The sequence below is a fragment of the Thermobia domestica genome, chromosome 6 (assembly GCF_964235325.1).
Source record: "Thermobia domestica chromosome 6, izTheDome1.hap1.1, whole genome shotgun sequence".
NCBI lineage: Eukaryota > Metazoa > Arthropoda > Insecta > Zygentoma > Lepismatidae > Thermobia > Thermobia domestica.
The window spans coordinates 218120230-218135247 of NC_137459.1; the positions used below are offsets into that span (position 1 = coordinate 218120230).

Consider the following 15018-nt stretch of genomic DNA (forward strand, 5'->3'; position numbering starts at 1 on the left):
TAACAAGCATGCTCGGAACCTGGCAAATTAATATTTTTTCTCCACTTTTGTGAATTGTTATTCAAATCAATATTATTTACATTATTGCTATTGTTATTAAATGATCATTATACTGTTCATATAAATTATATTATGTAAGACACTAAAAGACCACGTTATAAATACGTGTTTGCATATATGTCAATTTTTAAATTTAACTCTTTCAAACATAATAAATAGGTACTGAAAAACTGAATATTCCAAATCAAAATGCTAACAAAGTGACAAAAATTGATAACATCCAATCGCCTATTCCACAAAGAAAAAAATCTTAGTTACGTTGCTGTTCATCACAGGAGCTTCGCAGCAGCAAAAATCTGTATATTGAACACCATTCGTTGAACATACGCACTGTTTTGAGCAAAGAGGAAGAGCTTTGCAGCCATACTTTAGCAATTCTCTTGAACTTTTAGAAACTTCTGGTTTGGTCATCCATAAGGGCTTCCACGATCCATCTTCTTTCACCCAGCCGAAGTTTTCTGGACTTGAAAATATTCAGTAGTTCAGACTTGTTTGACGACAGTAAAAGTTTCTCGTGATCAATGATGATAGCCAACTACGATTTTCATGAGAAAAAGAGTTGCAGATCACCCTCACGCGGTTTGCATGACATATACAGCCCACTGAACAAACTGTAATCATTTCTCAATTCATCTATCTTCTGTTCAGATGATCTCCTACCCTTCTTTAAGTTTTCTCAAGAAAACAAACAACTATTCCTTTTTATGGGAGACTAAATTGACTTGCTTCATTTTACAAACACCGAGTCAACAAAATCTTCATATTGGTTTTTACCAATCACTTTTATTTGTGCAACAGATGTTGAAGATCCTGTAAGGCATACGCATGTGATGATAGATTCATTACCTGTTACGTATCTAAAATAGGATTTCCTGCAGCAGAAATTGTGTGATGCAATGTTTGACAAAGATTCTTAAAACTTACATCACTTCCAACAAAATTTTCGTTAATTATTTCCTCAATGTGTGCAGCATTTTCAAATTCTTTTGTGGGTCTGCGTAACTCAGGAGTAGTGAGCATCCACCGTTGAAACGCAAGTGGATTTTTAGTTAATGGCTCCACTGGAGTCTCTAACACTTCTGTTATTTTGGTCGAACGGCATGAAACAAAACTTTTGGTTAGTCTTTGAAAACACCCAGTTCTTCTTAAATTCTGCCTTTCCTTCATTTAAACTCTTCATGTCCATGAGATGCACAGATAGAGGCAGAAGAGGCTCCAACACAGTTACATATAATAGGAAGTTACTTTATCGGTGAGCTCTAACAAATATCAAAATTAGAAGTTCCAATTCCAGTACAAGATCCCAATATGAAAACATAGATCTTTTCTATATCATTCCTTCCCGCCACTGTTGGACTTCTTGTTTACAGTTTCTGGACTCTTGTTCTGTATGAAACCCTGCCATTTGAAGAAAGCCTAGAACTACAGCTGGTTTCTGCTGTGCTCTTTTGGTTCTGGTTAGGTGTGAGCAGTCCAGGAATGAATCCGCTGACCCTAAACCTGCTGCTCCGGCCTCAGCTAAGGCGATGTCCATCCAGTATCATTTAGTATGTGGCCTAACACTCTTCAAAGGACCATTTCTATGTGTAGTCCACCAAACATAACGATAGAACTTCTCCACAGTATGAATCGGACCATCTCCACTTTATTTGTTTTGCTATTGCAAAGAGAGGTTGGTCAAGGAAAATAACCTGTATTTGATTAGGATTACATCGATCAGTAATTTTCTTTATGATAGACCTATCATGCTTCACCATTGAAAGAGACGCCGCTTTTCAGTAAAGATTCGCAACATGACGTTGGTACCTTTAGTAGAACGTACACTTCCTGATTGAGTCAAATTATACTCTGCACACAAGCATTTATTTTCACATAGCGGAGAATTTCTTTCAATCCACCGCTTCTCTGTCTAAAGTGCTTCTTCGAGCCCTGACCGTATTGGTTCTTGAATAGTAATAGGAACTTGCAGTTTGTCAAAATCACATGATGATACTGATGGCACAATAGGATAGTTATATGGTAATAAGTAATATTCTACTGATGATGAAACTTCAATTCGCATTGGGGGTAAACCAGGGTTGGAATCGGAAGGCAATTGGAATACGCTAATACTTGTTCCATGGAAAGATCCTATCGAAGTAGTTGATGATGTGTTGTGGTCTAAATTGTTTAATGCACCAATGGTGTACACATTAGTCATTAATGGAAAGGGGCACACAAGACCATCTAACTTGTAACGTCTGCATGTCACTGCTGCTATCTAATCTTCAATTTGGATCACACGATTATATGTTACAAAAATGTCTAAGTCATGTAAATTACTGACAATCTTTTTCTAGCAAGTAAGAGTGTGTACCTGTAAACCTACATACAGTGGGAGCGGCGGTTCATGAGATATTTTGTGTCTTTTTTTCGTGGTGCTAATCTTCTGTTCTTAAAATATATTAATTGACTTATTGTTAGGGCAGTTTGAGAATATGTTATAGAAATTTCTTCTATGTTAGATCCATACAGCACGAATTAAACGAAATTCTTTAGATTTTCTGGAACACTTTCATCTTGACAGTTTTCTGTAAAGTATCCTGAAAATGTTTGGCACTCCCAGTTTATCATATTTCTTCTTAAAGACTTTGAACACATTGAGAAGGCAAAAATCTCCTCTTCATTTGATCGTTTAGACATGAAATCCTTGAGTAATTTCTAGTGTCCTTTCTTTAAATACAGCACCAATAACATATTTTGCCATCACTGCAATCAGAAATAAAATGAACGAGAATTTTGTTCTTTAGTCTTGTTTTATTCACTGCTTTTGATAAACCTACCGCTCTAAACTTGTTTTCATATAGACTGTGCAGCTCTGACAAATTGAAAATGAAATGAACATATTCCATTTTACGTTCCAAGTGATCTATGAGTTCATCAAATACACGAGATTCTAAAACATCATCATCTTGACTTTCGGTTTCATTTAAAGATCTGTTCTCCCTTTCCCAACTTCTGTACCTACTTTTATACATCCATAAGCACTGTATGTGGTATGTAGCCTCCATTGCTACCAAGTCTCCTCCGGAAATTTTAGAAAGCAGAAATATATCCTGTAATTATTAAGCCATTTCCTTAAGACTTTTGTCAAATGTAAGTGACAGTTTCTTCTAACTCCTTTCCCAGAATTACAAAAAATATAATTACGTTTACTCTACTACGGTGGAATTACGTTTACTCTACTTTCATTTCTCCTTTTACGCTTTGGTTATTTTCTGTTGATTTCTGTTTACTTTTTGTTTTCTATTCTTTTGCGATTTCTCTTTTTAGTTTTGAGGCAACAAACTTCAGTCTGCATTGTTTATGCCACTTCGCTGCCTTGTCAATTAGTGTGGAATTATTATTTTCTAGTGACAAGTTTCACAGATATCTTCTAAGTTATCTCAAGATCCTCAGGAATTCTGAACACGAATCTCCTAGAAAACACTTAATAAACACATAATTTCAAATACTACAAGGAATGATATTTTTCAACTTAAAAGGCACAATACACTTTTAATGTGTTCACAGTTACATTATAATAACCAATATCATGAAAAAAAAAAAAAAAAAAGGAACTAGCTGTTCATGTTTACATAGAACTACTGCAATGAAAACTCCCATAACAATTCTAAGTAATGATTAAACGTAGTTATTATTAAGTAATCATAACAAGAATAAAAACTAGTTAATTTAATGATAAAAAATTTCTGCCAGCCACCGCTAAATTTCACAAAGTTGACCGATTACGCAGTCTTCCTATTTGCGCTGGGTTTGTTTTCAGGACTTATATTTCGACTATTTCTCATCGCATTTTAACGTATTATACACAAAATTAAAGCTCTTTATATGCTCGTTCAAAAGTTATAGGGTACATGCTTTCATAAAATGGACCATTTTTGGAGAAAAACTCATTCATATGTAAATATGTTTCATGAAATCTTAAATATTTCTAAGTTTCTCATTTTTATCATATTTCTTTGTCTTTATTACTGTTATAATCGATTGCATTCGGGCTTAACTTATACTTTAGAAAAAGAATCATCAAAATTAGACCATTAGTTACCGAGATAATGATCTTTTAAGAGAACAACACATAAAATCCAATATGGCGGCATATTTCAAAATGGCGGCCAGAAAATTTTGGCACCCGACCCTAAAACGAATTGAATACCGTAGTACTTTCAGTTTGCCAAGTTTCATACTTGTGTCCGGTCTGTCACGATCCTATCCTTAACAAACCAGACTAATATGCTTGCAATCACTTGAAAAAATGAAAAGAAAAAAGAAAAAGAAATTGATCTTTGAATAACACTCATTTCTGTCAATAGTTTTTAGAACTCTGTGCCCGTATTAGAGACTTTGAGAAAGATAAAACCTACTGCCGTGATTGATAATTTCCATATATTTCACAAGGAGCATTTTCCTAGCTTACAATATTTGAAGAAGGGAAATAATACAAAGAAAGGCGTTTGTTAAGCTATGGAAATATTTGGTGACATTTTTATTCAGACTCTAAAAAGGCATTTCAGAACAAATGAATGAAAGAGACGGTTTTAGAGGTATAAACCCTTGAACCTGGTTCCTGATTTTCCGTCTGAATGGAAGAAAATGAAATGAAATCTTTCGTCCCACGGTTATGCCGGTTAGGCTAAAGGAGACAGTAATGATGAGTAATGAATGAAATAGTGGAATGAAGAAAGTGGGAGGAAACGGGAGATCCCCGAGAAAACCCACGAGCACAGTGTTTGTCCACCACAAAGTCCACACGGCGCGAGCTGGGATCGAACCAGGGATCCCAAGCACCGGAGATGAACGCTCTACCACTGAGCCACCGGGTCCCCCGTCTGAATGCAAAAGTATATTGCATCAAACACTGCTTTAGACAAGGAGAGGTGGAGAAGGGGGTGAGTTGGATTGAATATCAGAAGGAAGCAGTCGATCAAGACATGTGTTTCGGAATGCATAAGCAAACGGGACAAGAGTTCGTTATTAATTAGGACCTAGACTTTTTGTAAGTATTTCTATGCCGTGAACTGTACATACTTAGGACCCATATACTCCTCGAAATTTTTAGTTCCCAAAATTCCTCAGTTTAATGGTTAGGTGTACGTACTCCTCCCAATATCAAGGTCAATTATCTGTAACGTCATACCACGATACCGTGTTTACGTGACAAATTTTCCATCATTTTTAGCCAATCAGAGCAATTCATCCATTTGTTGACACATACTACTTCAGTAAATATGCGATGGAAATAAACGTGGAAATAATGTGTGTCATGATTTATACTAATTTTCGTTCTATAAAAATACAATGCGCCTATTCTGGTGTTAATTACTATATCACTGTACTGGAAAATTAAAGAAGCAAAACGTAAATTTAAATTTTTAAAATTACTTAAGTAATAATATTAAGATCCATGAAAGCGTAACATCACAAAAATAGAAAATCGTGACGTGATTTATATTTTCTACATTTTCAAGACCCGATCGTGCACTTCAGTTTTTGTGCATTGTATCATCAAGCTACTATGTCCCATGGTTGTTTTATTATGAATTAATATTATCAATGTCCTCTATTTTCCAACTGTAAGTAAATACTCTATAAGTTTATATCTAAAATTATGAGCGCTTGTTTAAACATTAAAATGTATGCTTTTCATTCTAACAGGACACTATTAATAAAAATAGAGACGATGGGCAAAATGTTCCTTTTATGACGCAAGGAGACAAATTAAATCAAATCAAAGCTATGAGAAGACATCCGAGATCAGTAACAACAGGTGCTCTTCAGTAAGTCCATTCCTGTTTATTACCAATATTCTTTGTAGTTCATTTAAATAAATTGTTTATTTTAAAACTTTATATTATGATACTTGATTACTTATATTTACAGTTTATACTTATATTCTATGGATATGTGTATGATTCATTCTTTTTCATAGGATATGGATGCATTGCGGGAAATTTAAAATTAACCACGCCTCCTAGAGTCAAATGGTAGACGTTATTGCTGCGGGAGTTTTGAATCACGGGCCATGGATTCTGCTTTGTACCCCTGATGTACCCCTACCTGCTGTCAGATTGCGGCCTTAGTTTGCAATGGGTTTAACAAGTTTCTCTACGATTTGGAATGTTTCGATCTGTTACCAAAACTTAGGACGTTATCCAAACGTAAGCGCCCAAACTTAGGAGGTACCTGACTTCTGCATCTGGAAGCATTCAGATTAGAATTCCATATATGCCTGGTTTGTTCTTCATGAATACCTTGAAATGGCAGTGTCTATGGAATAGCGACAGTATTTCTTCTACGGTGTGTGGGGACTAGCAAAATAGTGTCAGGGAAATAAATCTTTTAACATTTCAAACAGTTCCCTTATCGTAGCAAATTTATCAGTGGCACAATGAACATATCGTTTATTCAAATCTCAGTATGCGTGTCATTTCCGTTTTTGTCTCATTGCAACAAATTATATCTATCTACCAAACAACGAAGACCACAATCTGGAACAGGTATATAAGAGTCATGATTCGCACCCATTGTGTATGAGTCAAAGTAGCACAATAACACAACTTCGTTCCTAGGAGAAATATGTACACAGATTGCCACTTCGTTCGAATACTGCGTGATTGTATTCATAACACGAGGAGTAAAAAACAACTCAAACGCTTCACGTGCAAAATTCACTCTCCGCTCATTACATAATCCCATTTTTTCTCGCCAATGTTGGGCACTCTTTAACGGGACGCTCGTGGTGGACCTGCCATGTAAACGCGAGCAGAATCTGCAACAGACATTCCACTGCTCCCATTAGTTCTATATGCACTATCAAATGAAATGTTCAAATCACTGTGTTCTGCATCAGAACCTGATAGCTTTATTTCCTCTTCGCTACCTTCGAGCTCATTACTTTCTCTGTCAGAGTCATTTAAAACTTCTTGAAGTTCTTTCTCAATTGAACTTTCGCGAAGAGCACAATTTCTCATTGTTCCAATGCTGCTGCAGATTCCCACATACAGTCACAGAATAACAAACTGACAAGTTCCTATCCATTATCCGTCTTCAGTCAGTGCTGCAGGCTGCTCCTTGTAAATTCTACTGTTAAAAATACTTGATAACACCAGAGTTGCAACAGGATAGTTATATCCCATCGCTCTTGGAACTGGATTATCTGTCTTACATAAGAATTTTGGTATTCCATCTTTCATGTATGCATTGAAATTATTACTCTGTGCAGTTTTGCTAACTACACACTATAAATAGTTTTAATATTTTTTGATTATATCCTTGTTATCTAAGTATTTTCTTTTCTATTAGTTCATTCCTTCAAACATGTTAACACCTAAATATGTCATTTCATATTATAATCACACACACACACACACACACATATATATATATGTATATGTATATATATATATATGTGTGTGTGTGTGTGTGTGTGTGATTATAATATGAAATGACAAATTTAGGTCAAAGTGTTAAAACCCGGTACAGTGCGACACATGAAACTAAATTGGCTGATAAAAACTAAATAACAAATGAGTGAAGCTCAGAAGAAGAAAACGAAGAGTAAGAAAGCGATAATCCTGAATTAACATAGCATAATGAACGCTTAAATGTAAACGCACCTTCACCCAAGAAGGACCTTCTAGGTGCCATCGTTTCGAAAACTGGTATAAAAATTCACAAGTCAAAATATTGCATCAAGATGAGATTGCTTCGGAATTATTATGATCGCCTTCCTCAAGTAGTAGTGACGACTTTTTAAAGAGTTTCTCAAACTTCCTGAAGCCACGGAGAAACCCCAACAATTTAGGCTGGAGAAAGTGTATGCAATATCTTGCGAGGAATGCCGGAAAGAACCGAATAAGAAGAAAGGCAACCAAAAAGATTAGCGTAAGATGCTCCTCATGTGCTGAATAGTGACGATATGAAACAAACATTTTGTAGCTTAGAACATTTTAATATGTATTCTTCTTTGCGTCTGCTATCTTAGTTTATATTTCGGAGTTATTGCACTGTGTTTACAATGAAACTACATCCATATTATCCTTAAAGTGAACTTGTTTAAATATAAAATATTCTGTTTCTATATTTAAACCCCACTCTTCAATATATATAAACACCCTGTTCGATAATTAAAACCTCGATGATCGATATACCGTTCGATAACACAACCCGTTCGATACATGAAGTAATACAACTTTGTTATTGGGGCTGCGGTGGCTCAGTGGTAGAGCGTTCACCTCTGGTGCTAAGGGTCTCGGGTTCAAACCCTGCTCCCCCTAAGTGAACTTTGTGGTGGACAAACACCGTGTGCGTGGGTTTTCTCGGGTTTCTCCCGTTTCCTCCCACTTTCTTCATTCCACTATTTAATTCATTACTCATCATCACCGTCTCCTTTAGCCTAACCGGCATAACCGTGGGACGTAAAACTCAAAAATTTCATTTCATTTCATTTTAACTTTGTTATTTAAATGTTCTTCAAACTTCAAAATTGTTAATTATAATCGTCATAAAGGGTTGGTTTCAACTAATAAATGACACCTTTACAGTTTTATCGCTAAAACAGTGCCCTGTTCCTCACTGATAGAAAATAATGATTAAATATTCATAGGAATGTCCTAAAGTGTTCGATATATAGTGCCATAATCCTATATCAGTGTGGCAAACTGCAAATAAGAGAATAAAACAAATTGTTAAGAATGACAATTTTATTATCGTGACGGAGTTCGATGACATCAGAACTTACAACATGTTCTTACTTAAGCAGTTCAAACAAGACGAATGGCAAGAAACACATATCAGAGGAAAGCATTTCTCTCTTTCTCCCCAACAAAAAAGAATCTCATAAAAAAGAAGAAAAATACATAATGCAAATGTTTAATATAAAAGCCTTACCCAAAATTTTGAAAGTTGACACCGGAAAGGCAAGAACAACTGAACCGAAGTGAATGAAATTGTGCACAGATATTGCAGACGTAAAATGAGGGAATACGGGTTTCGTATTTTCCTGGAAAAAACGGTTGGGTGGGGCACGGACTCCTCCAAACATTTGATCACGAAATATGAAAAGTGCTAGTAACACTATGTCAAATGTGTGTAAAGGACATGAAGAATTGCAACGAAACTTTATGTATAGACAATACGCAAAAAATAAAGGAATAGCTTTTTTATTTTCTGCGGAAAAACGATTTTAAGGGGCAAAAGCCTCCACGCAAAATTTCGAAAGTTGACGCCAGAAAGGCAAGAAGAAGTGAACCTAAGTGAATGAAATTGTGAACAGATATTGCAGACGTAAAATGAGGATACGGGTTTCGTATTGTCCTGGAAACAAAGGTTGGGTGGGGCAAGGACCTCTCGAAACCTTCGATCACCACATATGAAAAGTGATAGTAAGAATATGTCAAATGTGTGTAAAGGGCATGAATAATTGCAACGAAACTTTACGTATAGACAATACGCAAAAAGTAAATGAATAAGGGTTTTTATTTTCTGCGGAAAAGCGGTTTTAGGGGGCAAAAGCTCGCACCCAAAATTTTGAAAGTTGACGCCCGAAAGACAAGAAGAAATGAACCGAAGTGAATGAAATTGTAAACATATATTGTAGACATAAAATTACGGAATACTTGTTTCGTATTTTATCGGAAAAAATGGTTGGGTGGGTCAAGGACCAACGTCAAACATTTGATCACGAAATATCAAAAGTGCTAGCAACAATATGTCAGATGCGTGTAAAGGACATGAATAATTGCAACTAAACTTTTTGTATGGACAATACGCAAAAGGTAAACGAATACGTTTGTTTTTATTTTGCGGAAAAAAAAAGGTTTTAGGGGACAAAAGCTCCCACCCAAAATTTTGAAAGTTGACGCCCAAAATAGAAAAAGAAGTGAACCGAAGTGAATGAAATTGATATTGCAGACGAAAAATAAGGATACGGGTTTCGAATTTTCCTAGAATAAAAGGTTTTTAAGGGCACGGACCCCTCAAAACCTTCGATCACGAAATATGAAAAGTGGTAGTAACATTATGTCAAATGTGTGTAAAGGACATGAATAATTGCAACGAAACTTTACGTATGCACAATACGCAAAAAGAAAGGAATACGTTTTTTAACTTTCTGCGGAAAAACGGTTTCAGGGGACCAAACCCCCACCCAAAATTTTCAGAGTTGACGTCCGAAAGGCAAAAAGAATGAACCGAAGTGAATGAAATTGTTCACAGATATTGTAGACATAAAATGAGAGAATACGCCTTTCTTATTTTCCTGGAAAAATGGTTGGGTGGGGCACGAACCGCTCCAAACTTTGATCACGAAATATCAAAAGTGCTAGTAGCAGTATGTCAGATGTGTGTAAAGGATATGAAGAATTGCAACGAAACTTTACGTATGCACAATACGCAAAAAGAAAGGAATACGTTTTTTAACTTTCTGCGGAAAAACGGTTTCAGGGGGGAAAATGAACCCACGCCGAACTTTTGAAATTTGACGCCCGAAAGGTAAGAAGATGTGAACCGAAGTGAATGAAATTGTTCGTAGATATTGTAAATATAAAATGAGAGAATAAGTGTTTCGTATTTTCCTGGAAAAAAGGGTTGGGTGGCGCACGGACCCCTCCAAACCTTTGATCACGAAATATCGAAAGTGCTAGCAACAGTATGTCAGATGTGTAAACGACATGAAGAATTGCAACGTAAATTTGTTTATGGACAATACGCAAAAAATAAACGTATACGTTTTTTTTATTTTCTGCGGAAGAACGGTTTTAGAGGGCAAAAGCTCCCACCCAATATCTTGAAAGTTGACGCCTGAAATCAAAAAGAAATGAACCGAGGTGAATGAAATTGTGCACAGGTATTGTAGACATAAAATGAGAGAATACTGGTTTCGTGTTTTCCTGGAAGAATTTTTGGGTGGGCCACCGACTCCTCCAAACACTATATGTGCACAATTTCGTTAACTTTGGTCCACTTTTTTTGTCTTTCGGGCGTCAACTTTCAAAATTTTGGGTGGTGGGGTTTTTCCTCCTAAAACAGTTTTACCGCAGAAAATAAAAATACACGTATTCGTTTATTTTATGTGTAGTATCTACCCGCCAAATTTTATGAAAATCGGATTGTTACACTTGGGAAGTGTTACTTGTTAGTCATTGTAGATTTATTTTCCCTGTTCCTCCATCAATAAGAAATTGTCTGACAAGCAAAGGGTCCAAATGGATGAATCGAGGTGCGGGATGAGACCTAGTGCGACTGGTAGAGGATGTGGAATAATGTATATGTGCAAAGTTATAAGGACTGGACGTCATAAGAAATGGAGGGGGGTCAAAATTGATGGGAGAAAGGCTATGCCATGTTATTGAAATACATCAAATAAACTGTTGAATCGTGAAAATAGTCAAAGTTGGACAATGCAAACGGTAGTAGTTTCACATATTCAAAATAGAAGAATGAGCAGATTAGATCACGAACCTCCGGCGCCAACTTGAAATCCGCCATTTTGAAATAAGTCATAATTTTGGAAATGGGGCCAGCATGTTCTCAAAAGTCAATTATGAACTTTGGTGATCGTTATCTGTACTTATTTGTTAGATTTAGGATAATCTTCATAGTTATTTACGAAAATCTTAGTGACTGATACTCGTATGTTCAAAGTTGGACTAACACGAAAACAGATGTAAGTTCAACGTATCCTAAGCCAAGAAAACCAACCTAGAAATGTGATATCCAAGTTGCATATTATTATATTTCACTGTCGAATATCAAATTTCACTGTTAGTTTTCTTGGTTTGTAGATATGTAAGTTATTTTTTTTGTCCATAATACGACTAATAATGCTAAAAGACTTACAAATCGAATTTAGATCGTACCTTTAGCATTTCTTACAATCAACGTACAATTGTAGTTCTCAGCCTTTCGAAAATTATGAGCCCCATAGACTCCTTCTTCCTTACAAATAATAGTATCAATAATACAACCTATTAACAACTTATCTTAACGGTAACCCACTGACAAACTGTAAGCAACCTCTGTAAAATGAAATGAAGTATTCCATTTTAAACAACCACATTATGCTCTTTAGGCTAAGGGAGACAATGATTAAGGCAAGTGAATGTTGATGGAAGATATGATAGAATGAGAATGTGGAAGGAAATTAAAGTATCCCGAGAAAATCCACACACGATACGATGGTGTCCACCACAAAGTTTCTTGGCTGAGGATCGAACCAGAGACCCCACGTACCAGAGGAAAGCTGTTTACCACTGAGTCACCGTGTCCTCCCCCAATCCCTAAGAGACGCGGGCATCCAGTTAAGAATAACTGACATAGAAAAACGTACTTACCATTTTCGCAAAAAGGAAACTCCACGAATCCCACATTCTGACCGTTTGTACTTCTTGTATGTTGGTTTATCACACTCAATATTTAGTATATGGATGCATTTGTCAGAATCATAGTGTTTCCTCCAAAGTAGGGGCAGGGTGACTTGGTGATAGAGCGCTTAGTTCTGGTGCGAGTTGGACGTCGTTCGATCCCAAACTATAGAAGTTTGTAGTGGATACCATCGTACCGTGAGATTTCTCGGGATTATCCTGTTTTCTCCTACATTCTCATTTCACGAATTACTTCTCAAAAATTAGCTTCTATCTATTATCTCTATTATTGGATCGAATTTCAGTTTAACATCCCTTCGGTAGCAAAAGTATATGAGATATGGTGCTACGGTTAACGTGAGATCCGAAGTGCTTGCGCTCCCGTCGCGAATCGGAGTCAGGTCTCCTATGCAAAAGTCGCACACGCTACCCCATAGCCATGCCTGATCTCTCTGTCTTCCTTACAAGGGACATCACCCAATTGTCCGGCTCCGATTTCAATGAAATTTTTGTTGCTGATAGAGGACATGTATTCATTACTTGTGATGACAGAAATTTTTGCCATGGTGCATGTTTTCTATTCTTTAATAATTTTTAAAGGTTGTGATGTGGTTAATAGGATTTGGAACATGGAATATTAGGAGACTTTATAGGGCAGGCGCGTTAAAATCCGTAACGAATGAGTTAGAGAAATACAGGATGGACGTAGTAGGAGTTCAGGAAGTTAGGTGGGAAGGAAATGGATCTGAGAATTCCGGAAATTTTACGTTCTTTTACGGGGAAGGAAATAAAAATCACCAGTTAGGAACAGGGTTTTTCGTTCATAAACGTATATTACCAGCAATTAAACGGGTTGAATTGGTTACTGATAGACTTTCTTTTATTACTCTTAAGGGACGGTGGTGTGATATTATTGTTTTAAATGTACATGCCCCAACTGAAGATAGGGATGACGATATAAAAGACAGTTTTTACGAAGAAGTGGAACGGATATTTGATCAACTCCCGCGATACCATATGAAAATTCTATTAGGGGATTTTAATACGAAAGTAGGACGAGAGGATATTTTCAAACCGATTATAGGGAACGCAAGTCTGCATAAGGAAAGTAATAACAACGGTGTTAGACTCGTGAACTTTGGAACATCCAAAAACCTAATCGTGAAGAGTACAAAATTCCCACATCGCGACGTTCATAAATACACTTGGACATCACCAGACGGAAAAACACACAATCAAATTGATCACGTTTTAGTAGATAGAAGAAGGCAATCCAGCATAATTGATGTCCGGTCGTTTAGAGGGGCTGATTGTGACACTGACCATTACCTGGTAGCAGCGATAATACGAAAGAGGTTATCGTTGAATAAAGGTAATATTCATTGTCCGAAAACGGAGAGATTCAATTTAAAGAAATTAGAAGAGAGCCAGGTAAGAGAGAAATACCAGATTGAAGTTTCGAATAGATTCTCGGCTTTAGAAGATTCGGAGTGCACTAGTGTTGAGGATACCTGGATTGAAATTAGAGATAGCATTAAAATTTCAGCAAAAGAAAAATTGGGACACGCGGAAATACGTAGGAACAAACCATGGTTCGACCAGGAATGCATTAAACTAGCAGAGAAGAGAAAACAGGCAAAATTACGCTGGCTACAAAATCCAAATGAAATAACTACACAAAATTTCGCAGATATCAGGCGGGAAACTTCTAAAACTTTTAGAACAAAGAAACGCGACTTTCTCAAAGCTAAAATTAAGGAACTTGAAGATAATAGTAAAAATAAAAACATCCGGGACATGTATAAGGGAATCAACGAATTTAAGAAAGGCTATCAACCTCGTGCTTATATATTAAAGAAATCTGACGGTACAGTTCTCACTGACACGGATAGCATCTTATATAGTTGGAAAGATTTCTTTGACGATTTGCTTAACACGCAACCAAAAACTAGTGTGCGTGGAGGAAAGGTGATACACACCGCAGAACCGTATATTCCAGAACCCAACCGAATAGAAGTGGAAACCGCTATAAAGAAATTAAAGAAACACAAATCTCCGGGTGTAGATGATATTCCGGCTGAGTTATTTCTAGCTGGAGGCGAAAAATTGTGGAACAAGATACACAAACTTATTCTCCTCATCTGGAACAAGGAAGAATTGCCACAAGAGTGGAAAGAATCAATCATTGTTCCAATTCACAAGAAGGGCGACAAAACTGACTGTAATAATTATCGAGGCATTTCTCTTCTGTCAACATCGTATAAAATCCTTTCAAATATTCTATTAGCAAGACTGACCCCATACGCAGATGAAATTATTGGAGATTATCAGTGCGGATTTAGACGAAATCGATCAACTATCGACCAAATATTTACCATTCGCCAAATACTCAAAAAAAGTGGGAATATAATACCCCTTTACATGAACTATTTATTGATTTTAGAAAGGCGTACGACTCGATTAGGAGAGAAACATTATACAACGTTCTTACAGAACTTGGAATACCGAGAAAGCTAATTAGATTAGTTAAGATATGTTTAAATGAATCCCAAAGTGA

General features: G+C 36.4%; 1 protein-coding gene across 6 annotated transcripts in view; it reads left to right on the plus strand.

Moving 5' to 3' along the window:
- The window catches only part of Cdc14 (cell division cycle protein 14), a 1408510-nt gene that overhangs the window by 1040427 nt on the left and 353065 nt on the right, over positions 1-15018 (plus strand). For all 6 annotated transcript variants that reach the window (XM_081762627.1, XM_081762626.1, XM_081762628.1 and 3 more), the window contains one exon: positions 5755-5876. In XM_081762627.1, coding sequence (XP_081618753.1) covers positions 5755-5876 — 122 coding nt within the window. The remainder of the gene's footprint in view (positions 1-5754; positions 5877-15018) is intronic.